The 23,899-nt window shown below is 39.4% G+C and overlaps 1 protein-coding gene across 1 annotated transcript in view; it reads left to right on the forward strand.

The window, feature by feature from the left end:
- LGSN (lengsin, lens protein with glutamine synthetase domain) overlaps positions 1–23,899 on the forward strand; it is a 47,950-nt gene that overhangs the window by 18,824 nt on the left and 5,227 nt on the right. The window contains exons 3-5 of the mRNA XM_058555448.1: positions 15,837–15,966; positions 16,693–16,890; positions 23,043–23,209. Of these exons, the coding sequence (XP_058411431.1) occupies positions 15,837–15,966; positions 16,693–16,890; positions 23,043–23,209 (495 nt within the window). The remainder of the gene's footprint in view (positions 1–15,836; positions 15,967–16,692; positions 16,891–23,042; positions 23,210–23,899) is intronic.

Here is a 23,899-nt window from a genome sequence, read left to right on the forward strand (position 1 = left end):
GAGAATTGGAAAGGCTAAAGCAAGACGGTTGTAGTTATATAATGAAGGACCAGAATTAATTAGAGGCCAGAAGGGACCCTAGAAAAGAAAATAACAATGGAATTACAAATGAATGGATCTTTGCTGGTGGTAAAAATCTGGGTCACTTACAGCTGTGTTTTTCCATTTGTCTTTCTGTCTGTGGACTTTGATAGCATCATTGTCTAATAAATGTTTCGTCATCTGAGGATAACAATAGATTTCATTCTAGAATACAATTGTTATATAACAAAATTCAGTATGTTGGAGAAAAAGTCAATCAACACAGTTTGAAGCTTTGTATGTCCTTTGTTTGTAGGGAATCGGGCATAAATGAACATTTGTCATTTGACTCTTCTAGCGCGTTTCTAGCATACTGTGCCTTGGGCCTGACACATCACAGTCTGGTGTTTATCTTTTGTTACCTGCCAGACCCCTCTGGAAAGAGCCTCCGTGGAATCCATCCTCTGCAGCTTTGTTTCCGGTACATATAAATACACGTTGAAGAATTTGTTGGGGATATTGTGGTTTCCAAAGCTGACTTAAAGAAAAAAGTGTGAGATGAATGATGAAGGGGACCTTCCGGAGGAGGTATGAAGTTAATAATTAAAATGTTATTTACCAAAATACTGACAGCAAAGCTTTTTATTATCCTATGTCTACTATTTGAGTGCCAGTATGAATAAGGGTAGCGTGATTATATTTGTTTTATGTCTTCTTTGGAGAAGTTTGTGAAGAAACTCTCTTCTCTACTACACATTAAGTTTATAAATATAATAAAAACTAAATTCAGAATTTGCATTGAAAGCTCATTTAGTTGGAATAATCATTCAAATAACTTCATTAGGCACCGAGTTGCAGAAGCACAAGGATGTTATAAAAATTTTCATGCCTATTTCGGTTGTTATTGAGAGCACAATCTTTGTTTTTCTGAAAGCTTTTGTCTCATTTTGATAAAAATGCTTTGAGGTTAAATGACTGAAGGTGAGAACCCATTTTCAAATTATATTTGAAATGCACAGCATTTTAAATAGTGACTGCCGCTCATTTGCTTTAGAATATATTAAAATACTCAATTGTCAACGTATAGCGTTTCTGCTTAGTTCTTAATGTGCATGTACCCAACTCCTACTCTTGTGTTTCTGATAGCCCATTCTGAAAGACTGAAATGTAGACTGGGAGGCATGCTTTGGTCAAGTCTAGGAGGCTGTAGATTTTCTTTAGATGAAGTTAAGAAAATATAATGCAAGAAGCATGCCTACTATGTGCAAGACACAGTGGGAGACCAGTTCATAGTGTTTGACAGTGGCATGTAGAGAACAGACCTGATCCCTACTCCTTCTCCATCTAATGCAGAAAACAGCTGAAAAACTAAGGAAAAATGGGGTCACTGCTGTGTATAGTGAGCATAAGCAGTGTGCTTTGGGACAGAGACAAGAACAAGTGTACTTTCCGCAAGGAAACTGGGTAGCCCTAGGTGAAGAAGGAATTCACCGAGGAGTAGCTGTGGCTTATGTAGCAGTGCCCTGTCGAAGTCAGAGGCATCAAATGACGGACATGTTTGTGTAAGAGAACAAATTTATCTGAAAGTTAATTTGTAGCTGCAAATGATGGCTTAGACAGAGTCAAGGTAATTAGTATACGCATCATTAGTTTTTTGAAATTTTGATTTCTAACTATTTAACTTCTTGGACTAGGTTTTACTGCTCCTGAGCCTGTGGCAGAAGTGTTTTCTCCCCCACTTCCCACAGTTTTAGACAAGGATTCCTGGTGACCCAGCTTTTGTAAAAATCCTTAAGACCAGTCTAGACCAAATGTTGATTGTTCACTCTTAGGAGAATAGAAAAACCAACAACATGATTTTAAAGTACACGATTTTCACAGCAAGAGTCATACTCTGTCTTTCGGGAAAAAGAGCCGCGATAACTGGCATGGAACATCATATTTAATAGATGTGATAAAGGCGAGCCTTGGCTGCTCTTGACCTGACTCTCCACTGAATAACCTGCCCCCCCCCCGCCCCACCCCGTGGGGTCCTGTTCTCAGGAAGAGAAAGAATGTGGGAGGGGGAGGGAGATGATGTGTGACATTCCTTTTCCAGTTAACTAATGTCTGGAAAAGGACGGTGACTGTGCTCCATGCCAGATGCAGTGGTAACATGAGCAGCGGCAGCACGAAGTTAGCTGCAAACACCGAGCAGCTGAGCAAAGGCTCGGCGGACTCAGCAGGCAGATTGTGTGTGAGGAAAATCCCCCAGGGTGTCGCTTCCCTAACCCGAATACAGTCTTCGGCAGAATCTGCAGTAATCGAACAGTTATTAATCTTAGATTTGGTATTTCCCTAAAGGATATTTTACTGAGATTCCCTATTCAAAACAATGACATCAAGTCATGCGTTCAGCCAAATTCTTAGCAGTGAACAGAAAATACATCAAAAACACATTCTTATTCCCCAAAGTAGACCCTATGGTGTACAAAGTTGTGAAATTGAGAGAAATGACAGCACATCATAATAACTAAACTCTGTTTTTTAAGAACCTGTGTGTGGCACTGAGCTGGATATTATGCCAGGAGGTGGGCACCAGCTGGTCTCTGCTCTGTAGATGCTCACGACTCAATGCAGGAAACACCCGCACAGGTGGACACCGAGGGCTGACGCGTCCACACCGCGGGAGGAATGGCCGCCCTCTGGGTGGGACCAGAGGTTGTCCTGCTCTGCAGCCCGTGTCTGTGAGTGTCGGGGCCTAAGTGCAGCTCTGAGGGAGGCTGACACTGACCCTCCAGGGGCAGGACTCAGAGGCTGGAGATTACCTACCCCAATTTACCCTACTTTCTCTGCTTTATGCCACCGTCTGTGCAACTCTGTGAAGACTTCCTGGCTCTATTTAGTATATTTTAAATTCGTATAAGTTTTATCTTTTAGGATTCAGAAGTTTGTTTTCAGATTTCAAGGGTTATAGTTCATTTTATATTTACCTCAAATCGACCTCCTTCCAGTTCATTCCAGCGCCTCTCTGGATGTTAAAATTGTGTTTCACATGCAGTGGTTAAGAGCACATACCCTGAAACGAGAAGGCTGTGTTTTAATCTTGGCTCTACTGCTTACTAGCTGTGTGACATGGGACAAATTATTGGACTTCTCTGTGCTTCTTTTGGATGTTAATGGTACTGACTGGAAGAGATTTTGTGGAGAGACTAAGTGAGTCACTACACGTGAAGTGTTTAGGATGGTGTTTAAAACACAGTGAGTGCTCGTTAAGCAGGCGTCATTCATTGTAGGCACTTTGTTATGTTGTAGGCTGACCAGTAATAGCTCCCCTAAGTTTTCATTTTTACAGATTTGAAGAGTTTTACACTTTTTCCTTTACACAGTAGACTTCTATTTGCCTTTCTTTATGATAATAATAATTATATGTGGTATACGTTTGTATAAATAAACACATACCTGTCCACTTTCAGCCCATTAAGGCTTTCCTAAGGTACAGTGACTAGAACTGTAGTTAGTATTCTAGTAATAGGCACATCACATGTTTTTTTGAAAGATAGAACACCTTCTCCTGTCTTATTTAAAACATTCTTTTTGATGAGGCCCAGTATTTTTATCTGCAGCAGCCTATATCTTCACCAACCTATCTATGATGTTGCTGGTTCTTATTTCACACTGTATTACGAACCCATTATCATAAATGTATATTATATACCATGTGTATATTTAAATTTTTCTACAAGTTTCTTCTTTCCTTCGAAACATTTTGTTGCTTTTCAGCCCATCCACAAAGCCTTCAAAAATTACTTTGATCCTATCTACACAGATAAATATATTTTTAGATGCAAAATCTTAATTCCTCTGGAAATTTCTTTTTCAGTTCACTTATGAAAATGCGAAGACCAGTACTAGTACCAAGCTTGGGGAATTGACCGAATTTTTGGCTTCCTATATTATTTTAGCTTCCTTTGTTATTATAGCTTCATATTATGAAAATAACATGATGTTAGACCTTGATAAAATCATTTTTTCCCTTCTCTGAAACTATTGGCTAAGCATACTTTTCTCATACAGAATGTTCTGTTCCAGATTTTGCATTGCCTTGTCCCTGGAGATGAGATGTGCTCTGAGCTTGGTGCTGTCGTTGCATATTTTGTCATCTTGTTGGGAATGGAAGTGAGATCCAGAACTCTTCATGTGGGGAGCAGCCGCGTCGTTTGCATTGCGACACCTCTTTCACGCAGAGGCTCTTCATAATGAGAGTTTCTCTACAGTTCTTGGGGGGATGTGGGTATATTGGGGGAACCCTGTTCCGCTTAATCTGCCAACTTGCATCTAGGTCATTTGACTGCAAAAGTGGTGAGCACCTATTGCGGTAGAGATGGAAACTCTCGGGCTCCTCCCTGACATTTGACTGTCTAAAGCTCCACAACTGTGCTTGAGGATGAGAAACTCGACACATTTCCAAATAGCCCATCCCATTTTCAGCCCATTATATTAAGTAAAATTCTGATTCTCTGTAACCTCCAAGAAGTTTAGATGTATTTTTCTCCTGTGCTTAGTTTCACCTTAAAAGACAGAGATACTGCTGAACTCTGAAATATGAAGGTTTTTTTTTTTTAAAAAAATGACTTGAATTTCCTGCTGCCTTTTATATAAAACTGTTCAGTATTTAGTATTTTTGTTTTTAATTAATTACTTTTTTTGTGTGAGGAAGATTAGCCCTGAGCTGACATCTACCAATCCTCCTCTTTTTCGCAGAGGAAGACTGGCCCTGGGCTAACATCCATGCCCATCTTCCTCCACTTTATATGGGATGCCGCCACAGCATGGCCTGACAAGCGGTGTGTCGCTGCGCACCCGGGATCCAAGCCTGGGCCGCCAGCAGCGGAGCTCCAGCACTTAACCACTATGCCACAGGGCCAGCCCCAGCATTTAGTATTTTTAGAGGCAACATCTTTAATTTTCAAAGTTTTGTTGTCTGTAAAGTTTGTAAGTAGCATGAGCAAATGAAAGAAGAGTTTCAAACCACACGTTCGGATCCTGCTGCTTTCTAGTTGTGAAGTCAGGCGAGTTGCTGCGTCTTCCAGAGACTCAGCTGCCTCATCAGGAGAATGGTTCCAGTAGTGCCTTCCTTATTCACGTAACACATACACATCTTTTTATCATGGATTAATTTATGTTCCAGGGACCAACAAATAATTTATCTTATTTCTTCTAGAGCTTCTAGACCTATGACTGGCCTATTCTAGGTATTCACTAAGTATTTGTTGACTAAGTGAACGATTTCATACAAAGTAGAGTGGTCCCAGTAAGTCACTTGCTAACAAAGGCTATGAATGTACTATATCTTTTCTCTTCAATTTCTATCTTTGATATATTTCAAAATGTGTCTGGTTCCAATCAGTATTGACACATTAAATGTTCGCTAGAGAATATCATTAAAGAACTTGTATTAGAAATTGAGCCATTACAAGAATTATTTGTAGTAACAAGCAACAACTCTTTCTGAAAATATTTTCTTGTCGAAAATCTAAAGATTAGGAGAAAATGAAGGACTTTTATTATTTTTTTAAATTTTCCCTTTTACTTTATGAGTTTCTGTACCTTTGAATTTTTGCAGTGAGGATTATTACATTTGTAATAAACAACAAATTACAACAAAAATCTCCCGAGATTTCATGTATTCAGATAGGACCTCCTAAAATGTGATACAATTTAAGGATTAACATTTTTAAAAAATATACAGATGAAGGTCTAGTTTTTAGGATAAGTAGATCTGTGGGTAATGTCTCCCTAAGAATATCTCATTTTCCATAAGTTGGGAAATGCTGGTCTTTTGGATCCTTGTCCATCGTGATCTCAGGGATTCTCTAGTTTAGTGGAAGACTAAAGTGACTTTGTAGAAACAGCTTGGTTGAAGGAGTGAATCACTTACTAGACCATGAAGAAGTGTTCTAAGTTTTCAAATAAGCTCCATGTGATGCTTGTTTATCTGGTTGATGAACCAGATAACTAAAAAGAATACTTTGGGCAGGGTCTTGAGTGAGACATGGAACAGATCAGAGTGTACAAACATAGTCAACTACCAGGACTATAAAAAGTAAATATTTTGTAATTTTGGTTCTTTTTAATGTCTCTGAATTTTCTCTATTTTCTTTTGTATTGTTCCTTAATGTTTAGAAAATTCTTTTGAAATATTAGCATGTTTTAGCTATAAGATGAGGAAACATAGGAAATAAGATTTTGTCTATGTCTTAAAGGGAGTAATCATAACCCTGAAGATATGGTGTAATTTTGAGGATAAATATAGTGAAAAAACTCTGAATGAAGGGCCTGCCCCGGTGGCACAGCGGTTAAGTGCGTGAGCTCTGCTTCGACGGCCAGGGCTTCGCAGGTTCAGATGCCGGGCGCACACCGATGCACTGCTTGTCAAGCCATGCTGTGGCGGCGTCCCATATAAAATAGAGGAAGATGGGCAGATGTTAGCTCAGGGCCAATCAGCAAAAAGAGGAGGATTGGCACTGGATGTTAGCTCAGGGCGGATCTTCCTCACACACACACAAAAAACTCTGAATAAAAGGTGAAATTAATGGGGTAAAAGGATAAAGTCATTGGGGAGCAGCTTGTCACCAGCAGAAGCTTCTCTTTCTTTAAGTTCTTCTTAAGAAAACTTTGAAGGAGTCCATGCAATATTTTAACTAGGAAAATTGTTTTGATTACATCAACCTATTGGGTTACCATCAGGTCCTGTTGGACATCCAAAGAAATCTCATTTGGAATCATTTAGGAAGGAGAGATCTGAGTCAAATGTCCCTTCTGGCCTTCTATTTCAACATGATAGGCCTTGGTTGCCATTCATTCATTCATTTATTAGAAAATATTTACTCAATTCCTATTTTATTCTAGTCAATGTATTAAGCACAAGGAGACATCTAAAATGCCGCCTTCGAGGGATCTCTAATCCCTTGACTAGGTTCTCCCTGTCAGTCTTTCCTGATTTCACTTCCTGTTCCTTCTCTCTAGGATTCCATATCTCATCATTTTTGTCTTTCTTGTCAATATCCTCAACTTATTTTTTTCACTGTCTTCCTGAGTTTGTACCCTCACAAAACCTCAACTTTGTGTTTTTCACAAGAGAGCTTTTCACAAAAGAGCTTTGCTGGAGAAAAATAATTTATCTGTGCAGATTGGTGCCACTACACCTTTAAAGTCTACAATTCCTGTGGGGCGCTCAGCACTGTTTTTTCCAGAGTTGGCTCTGTCTCATTCTCTGTTATGACTGTGTCAAACCATTTTCATTCTCCTTACACCTTCAGTCTTCCATATCCTTACTGTCTGATCATCTCCCACCTGAAAGAGAAAATTGGAAGCTCCACAACTATCCACCTTTCTTATTGCGAATGGATAAGAAATGGATAACTTTTCTTTTCCAGAATAGAAAAGAAAGATAAACAGTTTAAAATTAGTTTAAGTTCAGATTCGTCCACTTATCGGGTGAACTTAATCTTCCTGCGGCTCTGTTATGTCATCGGAAAAGCACTTGTTAAATGTTGACAATTCCCTTCGTCCTCTCTTCCTCCTAATTCTCCTCTTCCTCCTCATTTTTCCTCTTCCCTCCTCCTTCTAACATTCTGTCTTCTTTCTTCTTCTCATAGAGGAAGATGTATTAAAGTTAATCTCTTTATTTCAACTCTAGTTTCCATTCTTTCTGCCCTTTCAGGGACCTAGCTTTGTGCTTTGTCTCTTCTCTTCAACATCTTCTTCCTTATTGGCTGCTTTCATTAAGCATTTAAATATGTGTGAATCTTTTCTTCCTAAAAGCAACATAAACTTTTCTTGGACCCTTATGTACTCCCCCAGTGGCCATCCTCTCTGTCTTCTCTTCATATTTTTGAATTGTATTTCCTGACTGTCTCCACTTGATAACAGAGGACATTTCTGATGTGGTTGCTGTGTGGAGACCCTGGGCTGAGCACCTCTCGCTCCTCCTCACCTCACCGCAGTCTGCCTGTGCTCACACTCTTCCACTGAAACTGCTCTTACCACGGCCTCTCGTGTCCTGGGTTGCAAAATGCAATGGACAAGTCTTAATACCAACCTTATTTATTATTTCAGTAGCATAGCCTGTGGGTGCTCCCTTCTTTTAATACAGCTTTTGTCTCTTATGTCAATGAAACCCCACTGTCCCAGCTTTTTCTTTCACCTTCTGGTCATTTCTTCTCTGACTGCTCTCTGGGATTCCATTCCTATGTTTACTCATTAAATATTGCTGTTTCTCAGTTCTATCTTAGTCCTCTTGTTTTCTCAGTCTCTGCTCCTTCCTTTAATGATGCCAACCACTGCCGGGGCTATGCTTTTTTCCTTCCATTTTATTGTCTGGATTCAGACCCATATGGCCAATGCTTGCTGGATGCCTCCAGATGACACAGTTATCTTAGATTCCATATGCCCAAAACAGAACCTAGCAACTCTCCTCTCAGGTATCCTTCTCATTCTGGGTTTCCTAGTCAGAAGCCTGACTGGTATCTTTGACCTTTCTTTCTCCTTTACCTCCTATATCCAGTCAATCACCAAACTGCCAAAACTACCTCCTAAATATATCTGTAGGATGCTCGTTTTTTGCCCATCCCCACAGCCATTATCCTAGTTCAGATCAGTGTAATCTCTACTCTAGACTGTCCAAATGGATATTGGGGGTCTAAGTAGCTCCTTGGTTTATAGCCGCGGTAGCTCAATTCTAGATGGAGCACCTAAATATATACTTGGCACCTAAGGAACCACAATATTTGTGCTGAACTAATCGCTGCCTTTTGGTTTGGAGAAAAAAGAATGTAGATGAAAGAAAACTACTTTAATGATACTGAGAATTATTTTACAAAGCACTAAGTGAGATCTCTAAGAGGAAACTAAACAGTTTACCAATTGTGATGACATATTGAGTTATCTGAACAGGCTACAAAGTTTAATAAGGGATCTACTTTCACTGGGGATTTAAGAAAATTAATCATCTTTGAATGCGGTGGTTACAGCAAATCGTTCAGGGGGTTAATTTTGAGCTGTGACCAGAAGAGTAGATAATGATCTGGGATAGACTAAATAATCAATAGGAGCCCAGCAAGAAGGAAACAATGTGGGCCAGTGGAATGATAAAGCTAATTTTGTGTAGATGGAGATGGAGTTTGTGTGCAAATGACCAGCTATGGAGCCTGGAGAGATTGGTGAGGCTGGATTATGCAGGGTCTCAGAGAATACTAATTGAATTTTTCCTGAAGGTGGTGGGAAATTGTGGAAGTATCCTAAGCAGAGCAATAACAAGACCAAAATTGTAATTTAGGGAAGTACCAAGGGCAGTAGTCTGGAGGGTGGGTAGGAGAATGGCGACACAGAATGCAGGGAGTACAGTTTGGTAACAATTGTGGTGGTCCAGGTGACAAAAGGTGAGAAATGGAACACTCAATTTCTTAAAAATTTATTTTATTGTGGTCACATTGGTTTATAACCTTATAGAAATTTCAGGTTTACATCATTATTATTTTGGCTTCTGTGCAGACTGCATTGTGTTCACCACCAAAAGTCTAGTTTCCATCTGTCACCATACATATGTACCCCTTTACTCCTTTCTCCTCTGATAGCCACCAATTTGTTCTCTGTATATTTGTGTTTGTTTGTTATCTTCCACATATGAGTGAAATCATACAGTAGCTGTCTTTCTCCATCTGACTTATTTTGTTTAGCATAATACCCTCAAGTTATATCCATGTTGTCACAAGTGGCACAATTTCATCTTTTTTATGGCTAAGTCGCACTCCATTGTGTATACATATATACCACATCTTCACCCATTCATCTGTTGATGGCCACTTGGGTTGGAAGCACCCATTTTAAATGGTGAATTCATTGAACAGAATCATTGCAATGTATTTAACTCTTCCTACTTTAATCTATGCTGCTTTCAGGTTTTCACTATTATAGCAAAGGTGGCACTGGGCATGCATCTAACTTTACACATTTTGGATTATTTTCTTAGACAAAGTTGCCAGAAGTAGGAATAGTGGTGAATAGATATGGATATTTTTAGATTAGTTGACAGAAGTTTGTGATGTGTTCTTTGAAATATCTCTTCTGTAAATATTTTGAAAACATTTTCTGCCCTTTTTCTTTGATGAACACACTTTAAGGAAACTGAAGCCACATTCTTTGCTCTTTGACATATTCTTTTAAATTTGATAATCATTGATCCTTTTTTTTCCAGTAATTTCTAACAGACGTTAAAACTTGATGAGATTTTTGGGACTTGCTTTCTTTTTCATGCATCCTCATCATTGACAAAATCAGAGTGTTTCATAAATGCATTCACAATTATACCTCAGACTATAGCCAATATACATGGGTCAAAGGTTTTTAAAACGTTGACATTAAAAAGGTAAGTATTGGAGAAAATTACAAGTAAATGAAAAAAATCAGTGATATTTAGAATATAAATAACACTGATTAATATATTGAAAGGAAACCTATTAGGTCAAATTAGGATCTAAATTTAATGCTTGGCAGAATCCCTTTAGGTTAAGCCACTTTTAGTTAATTAGCACAAGCCACTGAGTTGAAATGCAAAATGACAAACTTGTATTAAGCCATATAAACAACTTTCAAAAGAAACTGAGTGATGAGAAAAACATGAATTATGGGGTCTGGCCCTGTGGCGCAAGCAGTTAAGTGCGCGCGCTCTGCTGCAGCTGCCCGGGTTTCGCCGGTTCCGATCCCGGGCGCTGCACCGGCGCACCACCTGTCAGGCCATGCTGTGGCAGGCGTCCCATATAAAGTGGAGGAAGATGGGCATGGATGTTAGCCCAGGGCCAGTCTTTCTCAGCAAAAAGAGGAGGATTGGCAGATGTTAGCTCAGGGCCAATCTTCCTCACCCAAATAAAAAAAAAATTAGAAAAAAAGAAACATGAATTATGAAAGTATCTTGTAATACGAAATATTCTTTAAGGCCATTCCTGTGTCTGAGACAAAGGAGCCATCTGATGAAATGATAGCAGAAACATTTCTGAAGTGGGAAAATCTTCTCTGGTGGAAATGTCAAAAGAAATCATAATCACCCCATTGCAGTAGAATTTTGAGAGTGTCTAAATTAAACATGAATTAGATTTGCATATTTATGCCACGCCATCAAAATGAAATTGCCTATCTGTGCTTATGCTCATGGTTCTTCCAGCCCACTTTACTTCACCCCTCTCTATCCTCAGCTCAAGTGTTCCCTCTTCTGTTGAAGCTTGGGTTCGTTTCCCTGGCTGGCTGAAGACTCATAAAATATTCTGCCTGTTTAATAATAGCAGTACTGTCGAGTCCAAGCACGAGTGCATTGGTCACGGCGCCCCCTCTGAGAACCCTCAGATACTTGGCATACCTGACCTCTCTGAGAGAGTTTATTGTGTTCAGAATCTAGAGCTGCTTAGATTAGGGATTAGAGTCTGACTCAATGGGAGCCATCTCCCATGAGGTGACCTAGAATGAGGTACCTTCCCAACAGAGACCCCCAGCCGTGCATGGGGCCTTGGTAATCATCACGACTAACATCCATTTAGTACTTCCTATGCATCAGGCACTGCTTGTCCAGCATAATGGCACCACCAAGAGATTTGTCAGTTGAAACTGTATTGCTGACGGCTTGATAAATGGTGAAAAGTTTCTAAACTAGCTGGTAAACAGCTGCTGACAAGAGTCCCTTAAGGGTCTCCCACAAGCCCCCTAAGATTCTTTACAAAAGAAATTCTTTACGAAATTCCACACTTCTCTAGCTGTCCTACTGTTCCCCTGAGGCCTTTGGACCTCTCCACAATCCATCAGCTAAAGAGTTAGCCTCTGGCCCTGCAGGGGCCCTCTAGAACCCTGCCCCAGCTTCCCAGCACCCAGCAACAATGCAGGGGCATTCTGACTGATAGTACTCATTAAGGCTGCATTAAGTACTTGTGTTCTGGAGCCCACTGCTTGGGTTCAAATCTTAGCTCCACCACTTCCAAGATGTGTGATTCTGAGCTAGTTAATTAGTCTTTCTTTGACTCAGTTTTCCTCATCTCTAAATTGGGGATGATAATGTATTCATCTCAAGGGAATTTTTAAGACTAAACGAATTAATAAATGCAAAGCATTTAGAAGAGATGTGACACATAGTAGATACAATAAAAGTGTTATTTATTTTTTGGGGGAAGATTGGCTCTGTGCTAACATCTGTTGCCAATCTTCCCCTTTTTCTTTTTTCTCCCCAAAGCCCCAGTACATAATTGTATGTCATAGTTGTAGAGTTGTAGCTCTTCTATGTGGGAAGCCGCCTCAGCATGGCTTGATGGATGGTGTGTAGGTCTGTGCCCAGGATCCAAACTGGCGAACTCTGGGCCGCCAAAGCGGAACGGGTGAATTTAACCACTGTGCCACCAGGCCAGCCCCAAAGTGTTTGTTATTTTTCTTAAGCTGTACTAATGGTTAAATGTTTTGACTATCACCTCTCAGTACCACACTAGATACCACTGCTGGGGAAAAGATCTGTGGCGACTGCTGCCATCATTGTGCCCAGGGCCCTCCAGAACTGCTGCCTATTCTCTGAACAGCATTCCAGTCTTTTTGAGACCTAGCTATGTAGTAGCTGAGAACCTTTCTTGTCTTCTTTACTCCCTACGTTACACTTTAAATTAATTGCCAACCTTTAAAAATCATAAAATTGTACATAAAAATTCAGATTTCTGGCATTCCTTGGATATTTGGAAAACTGGCAACACTGGGGTCACCTTTTGTCATGGTGATGATTAGCTGGAGCCACATGTTGGCTCCTTCCTGGGCAGGGGTGTCAGCTCTCGTGTCCACCATCCAGTCTACTGTGTCTCTTTGCTATCTGCCTGGTATTTGAGTTTGCTGTCCCTAAACTAGGGTGACCTAACCATGTCTCTTTCTTTACAATATGGAAGCCTTCAACTTCCAAATAGCAACACTTTATTGCCTGTACTAGATTGTAAGATTCTTTATGAAAGGGACCATGTTTTATTTATTTTTATGTCTTTGACTTTGCCTTACCCACAGTAGGTTACCCACAGTCCTCCCTGTTTGGACTGATGAAGTTTAACCTGGTGGTGACTTGAGTTATGATGGTTTTAACCCTTATATGGGAAACAGTTATAAAAAGACATAAAACTGTAAAAGAACGTAAAATTGAGGAAGTTGAGTGAACAAGTTTTATGAGTCACACAGATAACATTATATAAAAGAAATGGAATTCCATCTCGTCAACCATCTGGCTATGGCAATGTCGGAAGCTTCCCAAATAATTCCTGTTCTTCCTTGGCAGTCATACAACCTTGAATAAATCACTTAACCCTTGTGGACCTATTTCTTCCTTGGCAAAAATGTAGGTAACAATAAATGTTCCCTGGATGTTGTTGTGAGTATTAAATGAGATATAAAATATGGTCTGATTATGAACATACCTGTAGAATGTTAATATACTTGCTAGGTATGATTATATTTATAGTAGTTTTTACAGATGAAAATCCCAAGGCTTCACAAGGACTTGCTACTTAGTGGAGAAGTCACAATTAGAACCTAATGGGATGAATCTTGGCTAGTAGATTTTTTACTGAAACATCATCCACACTGTAACTAAATATAATTGAAAGATTAAGGAGAATAAAAATACTCTACTGGGGGCGGGATAAACCAGGGATCCGCTAAATTTGTTTCAGCTATTATAGCTCTGTCTATAGTCTGATCACCCTCGTATATGAAAGAAGATCAAAGGATTGAACTAAATGTATTCTTCATTTGAAAAAAAATTTTTTTTGAGCCTGTGTTATGGAGTCAGAGGCACATGCTAGACTTAGTTCTTGGGTTTTTGTTGGTGAAATTCTCAGGTTAGTACCTAGGTGAATTGTCTTTGTTTTTTTCTTAAAAAACTTTCCCTTTTGGTCTGCTGTCTATGAAGGCAGGTGAATGGTACTAAAATGAACTTTCTCTGGCATTGAGTCTCCGGCATTTAGGAAGCAGAATGGCATTTTGGAAATCAGAAGACCTGTTTGTAAACTGCATCTTTCACTCACTCTTGTGGTCTTGGGCAAGTTAATTTTGAGTCTTACTTTTCTTGTTTGTAAAATGGAGATTCTCCTACTCTGAGGGTTATGCTGAGGAAATGTGCCTGACAAGTGCTCAGTTTTAGCTCATTGTCATTCAATTGCAGGGGAGAGTTTGAAGCTGGGAGACATTTTAAAGTTTATCTCATTTGATTTCTTCAATCTGCATATGAGGAAATCTCTAATAGGTCAAAGTAGTACCAATGTTAGTCTGCTCCATTTCCTTTGATATTAATATGCCTGGCCAAGTATTTCATTTTCTAAACAAGTCTTCTTTTAAAAAAACCAGGGACATGTATATGTAAAAACATTTACCAAAAATACAATTATACATTGTATATTTCTGGCAATGCAATTTTAGAAATGCTGAATATGTACAATAAGGCTAGTATATCACTGTCAGAATTCTATGAGAAGCCTGTTGGGAAAATTTACACAAATATTTGAATAAAATCATAAACTACTAGGAAAAAAACACTACTCTAGCTCACAATAAGTATCATGTGATTCAAATATAAAATTATCTGGAGTGAAAGAGACCATAATTTTCTAAGAAGTGAAACTTTAAAATCATAAAAAAATCCATCCTGTGAAATATATCTTTGTGAATATAGCATCAATAATAGCAACGGATCGTAATTACATGTGAACACAAAAAAGTGAAATTCTTTGTTTCCTCTTTTAGCTTTTGGAGGCTAAATTGGTTTTATTGACAATGAGTAGAGCTGTTCCCCAGCAACCACTCTGGACATGAATTTCTGTAACTTGCCCCCAGATACGGCTCCTCGAAGAACCCGCTCTTCAAAAAGAGGATGGCTCAAACATTTTAAACGTAGTTTTTAACCCTAACTCTGCCATTTTCCTCTCCTCTCAAACCATAATGAGAAGTTTGTAAAAAACATTAAAAATACCAGTGTCATTTTTTTTTTTTGAACATTTTAATTTTTTTCAGTGTTAGCTCTGTGTTCTGGGACTGCAGGGGGGATTCGGTCCACTGTGGGTGCAGATTCTGGGCTCTCCAACCCCAGCCCGGCCTCCCTGCCCAGTTCCCTGCTGGGAATAGCCCTTGACCGCTCTATCAAACCATCCTGTCAAGGATTAGAACTAGAGTGTAGAAGTTAGGTTATTTTGTTTTAAAATGTTTTTCTTTAGGTTTTCCCAAGCTATAAAACAGTTTGCCTATGACATTTGTTTTGCACATATAAAACACAGTCACAAAATAACATTTTATGAATGCAAGCCCTTTTTTGAAGTAAAGTAAACATTGAAGGAATAAGGATGAGGGTCAGGAAAAAGAGAGAAGAGAATCTAACTCCCCAGGTGCTTATGCCTCTGGTCAAAGATGATAGAAATCACAAAAAGAAGACTTTTTAGCTGAATTGAGTTTGGTAAAACTATTTAGGAGTAAATAATATAAAATATCCCAGAGTAAAAAATAAAGATAGAAATCTTGGCTAGTTGGACAAGATCTTAATTTATTTCATATTTTCTGTATCACGTACAAAAGGAGATACAGTAAATCCAGGCTGTCCGCAGATGGTTGGCCTTAATTTTGAGTTATTCAAGTGGATGTGGAAATAACAAAATTTACTTCATTATAAAAGTCTCCTACACTCATTTTAGAATTTAGCTATCCAATCATCATACCTCCTTGACATCCAAATTTAATTGTATGCATGGTCTGTTATTTGACTTTTTGTTTATTAATTATTACAGGACGCAAGAGATGAAGGTAATGATACTGAAGCCAGCAAGATAAGCAAATTAAGAAGGATCAGAAAGAAAGTCCCTAAAACACATACTTTTCCAACTGAAATAGGAGAAATGGATATATCCAACTCAAAAGGTATCTTGCTACTGTGATCCCTCAAGAATATGTGGTCAACGACTCTATTTGGTCCTCCTTTTCATAAAACGTTTTCTTTTCTTCTATGGGAGAAGAAAAAACAAAGAAATAAAATTTATTACTACATAGGCAACATGAAAGATGGCCGATTTAGGCTTACAATGTAAATATATAAAAATAATCAATCAAAGTGTTCAGAATTTAAAGGGAGTAGAACTAGGATGACAGTCGTGGGAAAAAAGAGAGAGGACAAGAGAAGGAACATATGAGTAAGAGGAGAGGCCCATTTCTGCTTTGAGAATGAGTACACAGATGATTACTAGGATTTGGGGCAGCCACAATAAAGCTGTGGAGCAAGTCTTCATACTATATATTGGAATTCCAACTAGACTGCAGGGGGTTTGAAACGGTGCTGAAACTAGGAGTTAATCTGGACAACAGACTCAGACCTAGGAACAGTGGTATTCCAAGGCAGGGGCAGTAGGAATGACGAGTGCATGGCAACAGTAAAAAGCAGTCAGATCTTTTATAGATTTTATCATTGTTTTTAAATTCTCTACAGATGATGCACCCCTTATGGCCTGCAGTCAGACTACTCCCACTGCCCCTTATTTGGTATGTCACTGCCTAGGCATCAATTGTTTTCTTGAGTATTCCTCTCTATATCAGATTGAAAGACAGTTGAAAGCAATGGCATCGTTTTAACGTTTTTCTTTATTACTACAGAAACAATCAGAAACCAAATGGTGTGCCACAAATTGGGGGATATGAGCAGAACAATAGTGGGACCCAGCTCTGCTGAATCTCATCCCCAACAAGACGACAAGGACTCCCAGGATCAGACAATAGTGATAAAACCATCGCCCCTCAAAACACCAGCCAACGCTCCTGGTGGCAAATTTAACTCAAACTTCAGCTATACTGGTAAGGACTCTGGGACAAACTGCTGCATGGTTCTAGCCACTAATCTCAAATTTGTATGTGAATTAGAGATAACGTGATGTCGGTTGAGGAATGCTAGCCTGAGAGTCAGAATACTTAGAAGAATTTATACACCTATCATTTATAAAGTGCTTTACAGATTTCTTTACCCAGTAGGCTGCTCATCTGGAAAACAGAGGGGCTGCAATGCACGATCTCTCAAGTCTTTTCTAAAGTGAAATTCTGCTATTCTAAATTTATGGCTTATTAATAGTGATATAGCTATTTTGGTCTATGTGTGTATTGGTTAAAAATCTCTGGGATCCAAGTGATAGACACTAGTTCAAAAGAGGCATTTATTCCACGAAGGAATCCATGATGAAAGAGGTGAACAAACAAGGTTTGGAAATACAGCAGGGTGTGAAGTTAGAGGGACAGTGTCCCCCAGGCTACCCTCACTTCTGACACCAATTGCAAGTTTGGGAGTTCCCAAGACTAACCTTAGTTTTGATAGTTAGCTATAAGGACTCACAGAACTCACTGAGAGCTATTCTGCTAAAGGTTATGGTTTATTACAATGAAAGAATACAGATTAAAATCCACCAAAGGAAGAGGCTCATGATGGAGAGTCCTGGAAAGTTCTAAGCACAGAGCTTCCACTTGTCTTCTCCCAGTGGAGTCGTGGACAGCACTATTCTCTTGGCAATGATGTGTGACAATCTGAATGGAGTATTGCCAACCAGGGAAGCTCCCCTGAGTCTTGGTGTCCATAGTCTTTATTGGGTCTCCGAGGTCAACTTGACCCTTGGCTGACCTCGGTCTCCGGCCCCGCTGGCGATCAAGCCAATACCACATGACTCAACAATAAATGACATTGCTAAACCTTCTAGTGTGGCCAGATGCTCAGGTAAACAAAGACACTCTTGTCAGGCAGGATATTCTGAGGGCTTGGAGATTACCTCCCAGGGACCAAGGGTAAAGGCCAGAACTCAACTTGGTCAAGGTTAAATTCTTTACTAAACATAGGCCTGAGGAGGAAGTAAAGCCTGGGTGTGAACACTATTAGGACTCCATATGTATTAATTTTCTATTGCCACCATAACAAATTACCACAAACTTAGCATCTTAAAAGAACACAACTCACTCTCTCACAGTTTCTGTAGGTCAGAAGTGTGGGTTGGCCCAGCTTGTTTCTCCGCCTCAGGTTCTGCAAGGCCAAAATCAAGGTGTTGGCCATCTGGGTTCTTAGCCAAGGACTCTAGGGAACAACACATTTCCAAGTTCATTCAGTTTGTTGGGAGAATCCAGTTCCTTCTGCTTGTAGGACTGAGGTTCCTATTTCCTTGCTGGCTGTGAACTAGAGTGGCCCTTGGATCCTGGAAGCCTCTCTCTGATTCTATATCTCAGAGCCAGAAAATGCTTCAAATTCTTCTCATGTCTGGAATTTCTCTGAATTCCTCTTCTTCCACACCTCTTTTCTGCCTACAGCTGGAGAAAGTTCTCTGCTTTTAAGGGATCACCTGGATAATTCAAGACAATATCCCTATGTTAAGGTCCAAACACTGGCAAGAATAATAAGAAAACAGCTGCTGGCCCCATTGGCTCTTCCACAAACCATTTGAGACCTTTGTTTTATATAGTTTCAGCCATAAAAGAAAGATGGAATTTACCGTTTCTTAGTCTCAAGTCAAAAAATCTAAGGAAAGAACTTGTGTCATGAGCTCTTTTTGCACCAATCAACTATGACTAGGAGTCTGGGTACCATTATTGGCTCAACTTGGTTCATTCAGAAGCTCCCTCTTTGGCCCAGGACTAGTTAAGTTTTTTTACAGGCCCTAAGCACCAAAAAGTTTACAACCCCAAACAAACCACCCGTACTGAATTTAAAAATAAATACAAAAATCAACCCCCAAAATATGTGTAAGGAATTTCCACATGGTATTTTCTTCTCTGTGATACTACTCTGAGTTTTTAAAAAATAATACATTTTTTTCAAAGCAAAGCTCCTCACCCCCCCCCCCCGTTTTTATTGTTTTTGTTTTTGTCCCTTTTTTGAACCAAGTTGCTCTGCCACCCGGGTTTTCCAACCCTGCTGGGCTAACGTGATGTGGCCGGAGGGTGAGGTCCTATCTGCACTAACAGGGTGGTTCTCAGAGTAGCCATGTGGATGACAGAGGGCGGGCCTGGGAAAGGAGTGTGGCAGATCATCCCCGTGTCCTGTAAGCTGAGCATGTTGCACAGCACACTCTCCAATGCACTTTGCCCTTTGTGAATTGATATTTCTGAGAGCCCAAATGCCTATTCAATCTGCCTTTTGTAAATGACCGTAGCTTGTTCACTATAACTGAAATATGTCCTCACTGTCACTGAACACAGGCAACATTTCTCCAAGGCCTTTGATTTGCTGTAGAGCTTTGAGGGTTTTTTTTGTTTTCTTATTATTTCCCCTAAACACTCACGGCAGTAAAACTTCCTCTATAAAAACACATTGATTTAATTTATTAGTCCTCTGAGGAGATGGGAAAGGAGGACACCTCCCAGGAACCACACTGTAAGAAAAACAAATGAGCCCCCGAACTGGCTGTTATCTGCCTGCTATTCATCATGCGCATCGGGGAAGGGCTGACCAAGAGGTTTAATTGTAACTAACAAGGATGATTTATTTGAAGATAAGAAATTCAGACAATGATGCAGCAAGATTAGTTGATGCCTTGAAAATGAAATTGGATTGGATAGGGTTCTCCTATTTGGTGAAAGAATTGAACTTTTAAGTAAAAAACTGATACTTAGGAGACATACCAAAATATGTGATGCCAATTTTTACTTGTTAATTAGACAAGGTCAAGTCACACAGGATGTGTTAATTAATTAATTAAATCACACACCCACTTACTAAAGGAACAGTGAGTGGGTGCCTCTGATATGCCTGTACTGCTGCAGGTACTGGGAATACAGCAGCAAGTAAAGATAAGGCCCTGCTCCCCTGGAGCTGACGTGCAAGTGGGGAAGACAGAGAGTGCTCATGTGATAATACAACATGGTAGGGGGCAATAAGAAGAAAATGGAAACAGGATCATATATTGTTATGGGCTGAATTGTGTCTCCTCAAAATTCGTATGTTGAAGTCCTAACGCCTAGTACCTCACAAGGTGACTGTATTTGGAGATGGAGTTTTTTTTTTTTTTTGTGAGGAAGATCGGCCCTGAGCTAACATCTGCCAATCCTCCTCTTGTTGCTGAGGAAGACTGGCCCTGGGCTAACATCCGTGCCCATCTTCCTCTACTTTATATGGGACGCCGCCACAGCATGGCTTGCCAAGTGATGCGTCTGTGCGTGCCGGGAATCCAACCCGGCAAACCCCGGGCCGCTGCAGCGGAGCTCGCACACTTAGCCACTCCAGGGCCAGTCCTGGAGATGGAGTTTTAAAGGAGGTAATTAATGTTAAATGAGTTCTGTAGGGCAGGCCCTAATCCAATAGGGCTAGTGTCCTCATGAGTAGAGGAGATTAGGACACACACACACAGAGGGAAGACCTTGTGAAGAAAATGGCCATCTACAAGCCAAGGAGGGGGCTTCAGAAGAAACCAACCATGCTGAAACCTCAATCTTGGACTTCCATGCCCCAGAACTGTAAGAAAGTTAATTTCTGTTTAAGCCACTTGGTCTGTGGTATTTGTTATGGCAGCCCTAGCAAATTAATACATATACTCACTGTCCAGCCATAGTGCAACTTGGTGATCTTATAGAGAGTCAATGGTTGGACCCATCCCCATTGTGATCAAATCTCATAGAATTAATACTCCAGGTGATTATTTATTTATTTATTTAATTTATTTTTTTTGTGAGGAAGATCAGTCCTGTGCTAACATCTGCCAATCCTCCTCTTTTTTTTTTGCTGAGGAAGACTGGTCCTGGGCTATCATACGTGCCAATCTTCCTCCACTTTATATGGGACGCCGACACAGCATGGCTTGCCAAGCGGTGCATCGGTGCACGCCCGGGATCCGAACCAGTGAACCCCGGGCCGCCACAGCGGAGCGCACGCACTTAACTGCTTGCCCCACTGGGCCAGCCCTTATGTTTCATTTTTTTTTCAGCACTTTTCACCCTGGTAAATTATCCCACCTTTGCGTTTGATGGTGTGTTTACTGTCTATAGTTCCCTCACTCAATAATATAAAGCTCTACGAGGGCAGGGCTTGTTCTGGCTGCTTCCCAGACATATGTCCAGTGTAAATAGTAAGTGGTAACTAAAAACACTATCTTGAGTGGATAAATATTTTTCTTATTTTAAAATGACTCATATTGACTGTAGAGATTTTAGAAGACACAGATAAGGCAAAGAACTAATAAGATTACCTGTGATCATATTACTGGTGAACCAAAAAAATGACCTTATTCCTTTAACAGGAAATGCTTTCTGTTTTTTTTTATGTTGTTAAAATATTTATAGCTTATATATAATTGCTTATTATGTTTAGAATACTTATTATCTAACATTTTCCATATTTTAAAATGCTTATACATTTTATTTTCTTTAAGGAGAATTATTTAACTTGGGCAGAACACCCAATACCTCAGAATAGGTTGGGAACTCAGCAACTGCTAATTTAGCCTGAAACATTGTAATTGCTACAGTTTAATTGTTTGTGTGAAATAGAAGGTAGTTATAAGCCTCAGGAGTCTCAGAGTGGCCAAAGGTATCAGTGACAGGATATTATCTCTAATACATTTGCACTGGTGGAACCAGTAATTTGTTTTCCTCATGCTTCATGTACTTAAAATCTACTTAATCTGTGTTTTTAAACTGTCAATCTTTATGCTTGTTTTTAAAGCCTAATTATATCTTGAAAGAGAATACTCAGGTATCACTTTAAAACTATAGCTGCTCAGGTCAGTGATGCGACAGATTGATGGGTATTCAGATTCAGACGTGACCGTGGCACCATTACCATGGTAGAGTAATTGCGCTCACGGTAGGAGCTTAAGAAGCACTTATATGGTGCTTACTGTCTGTCAGGATCTGTTAAATAACTGGTTTAATGCTCATAACAAGTCTATGAAGTAGATAATATTGTATCAACGAGGAAGCTGAGGCCCAGAGAGGATAAGAAAGTCACCAGGGCAAAGGCAGGGTTTGGAGAGAGGCAGATGGGCTTCAGTGTTTGTGCTGAATCACTCCAGTCTGCTGCTTCTCTGAAAAGTTCAGACAGGAGCTAACACTTAACGATGTGTGCTGTGTGCCTGACCCTTCTATATGCGTTAGATATATTCGGTCATTTTATGGTGAGCCACCATTGGGAATCAAAAGGTCTGGGTTCTATTTCAGTTTTGGCAAGGAACCGAGGGTGTGATTGGGAACCTCACTGTACTCTGGGGCTCAAGCTAACAAGTTGGTTGGAGTAGATGACTTATCTCCGAAGTCTCTTCTAACTCTAAAGTTTTAGAATTTGCAGACTATTTAAAAAGTCTTGAAAAGAACATTTTTTTTTACATTTCTAATATTAAAATTGAGTATTCAGTCTAGATTTTTCATCTCCTACACTCTCATTCTTGAAAAAACACTGTTGTTTGCTTATTTACACAAATTTAAAATTTAAAATTTGACAGAGATGTAGATGTCTTAGATTCAGATGCCATTATGAAGATATAAAGCCCCTTTGGCAAGCAAAAAAACAAAGCAAACCCACAGAAAATGAACCAAAATAAACAAACAATTTTACCTTTAATCATACAGGAACTTTTAATTTGGGGATTATCAGTTCAAGAAACTCAGAGTCTTTTCAATGATAGTCATCTACATACAGACTTATATGGTGCCAAAGCTGTCCAGTTATGCAAATATATTCTAATTTCCATAAGCAAAGGCATTTTCAGTAAGTACTTACATATAATATTGCTATATACTTACGCAAATAATGTCAACTTCCACCTAGCCCCATGTGGTAAACCATCTGTTAGGCTGTTTCGAGACTATGTCCTTGGGGATATGGTACAGGCAGTGTGAGAAAGGTAAGCTCTCCAACCCTAAGCCAATGACATGAATAGATGAAGCTTTTGTTAATAATCAGAATGACTAATTCCCTACTCTCTAGCCTCCTTTTGCTTCTCAGTTCATCGTGGTCCAATGATTTAGAACCATTCTTTATTTTACAGGTAACACCAAGGACAGCACTCAAATTCTCACCGCACCTCAACTCTCCTCTAGAATGAAGCACATTAAACAGGAGATGGCCAAAAATCACCTTCAGTTTGTGCGATTTGAAGCAACAGACCTCCACGGTGTGTCCAGGTCTAAGAGTATCCCAGCACACTTTTTCCAAGTAAGTTTTACAAGTAAAGTTATGATTGAATGTAATTTCATGACCATTGTTAGCAAGTAAACGGTCCTCATTACTCTTTCGTATTTTATTGTAATCCATACAGCAATTCAAGCTGAAAACCAATATTTTATTCTGTTTCTTCCTTTGTCCCTCCACAAACACATTATTGTTCCCCAAGGAGCTGGATATATAATTTCAGCTCCCAAACTGCAATTCCTTTACACAATAGAAATATAAAACTAATTAAGACTGGCAATTTTAGCCCTTCTGCCTTGAATAATTTCCCTCCACAGAATTATCTTTTCTCTCTTACTGCAATTATGAAGATTATATTTTGTTTGACATGGGAAAATTGTAGCAGAAGACCCAAGAGCAAATATAAAAAGAAAAAAAATGATTAAATAGAAAGAATTTGCTAGATAAAAAGCATATCCCTTTTAGTTTCTAATTCTGTTAAGAAAATATTGTTGTTGGATGACTTAATGAACACTATTAGTTCTTGAAAATAGTGATATCAAGAAATATCGTATTTTTGGACATGTTTTGGGACTTTCTGAGATTTTTTTTCAGTTTACGTCATGTACTTATTTAAATGACTGATTTATTGCGTTACTGAAACATCATTTCTTAGAAAGGGATATCAGTCAGTATTATATACAAAAGTATAAAAGTTATGTATCCTCCAAATTT

This window comes from Diceros bicornis, chromosome 14, assembly GCF_020826845.1.
Source record: "Diceros bicornis minor isolate mBicDic1 chromosome 14, mDicBic1.mat.cur, whole genome shotgun sequence".
Classification (NCBI taxonomy): Eukaryota; Metazoa; Chordata; class Mammalia; order Perissodactyla; family Rhinocerotidae; genus Diceros; species Diceros bicornis.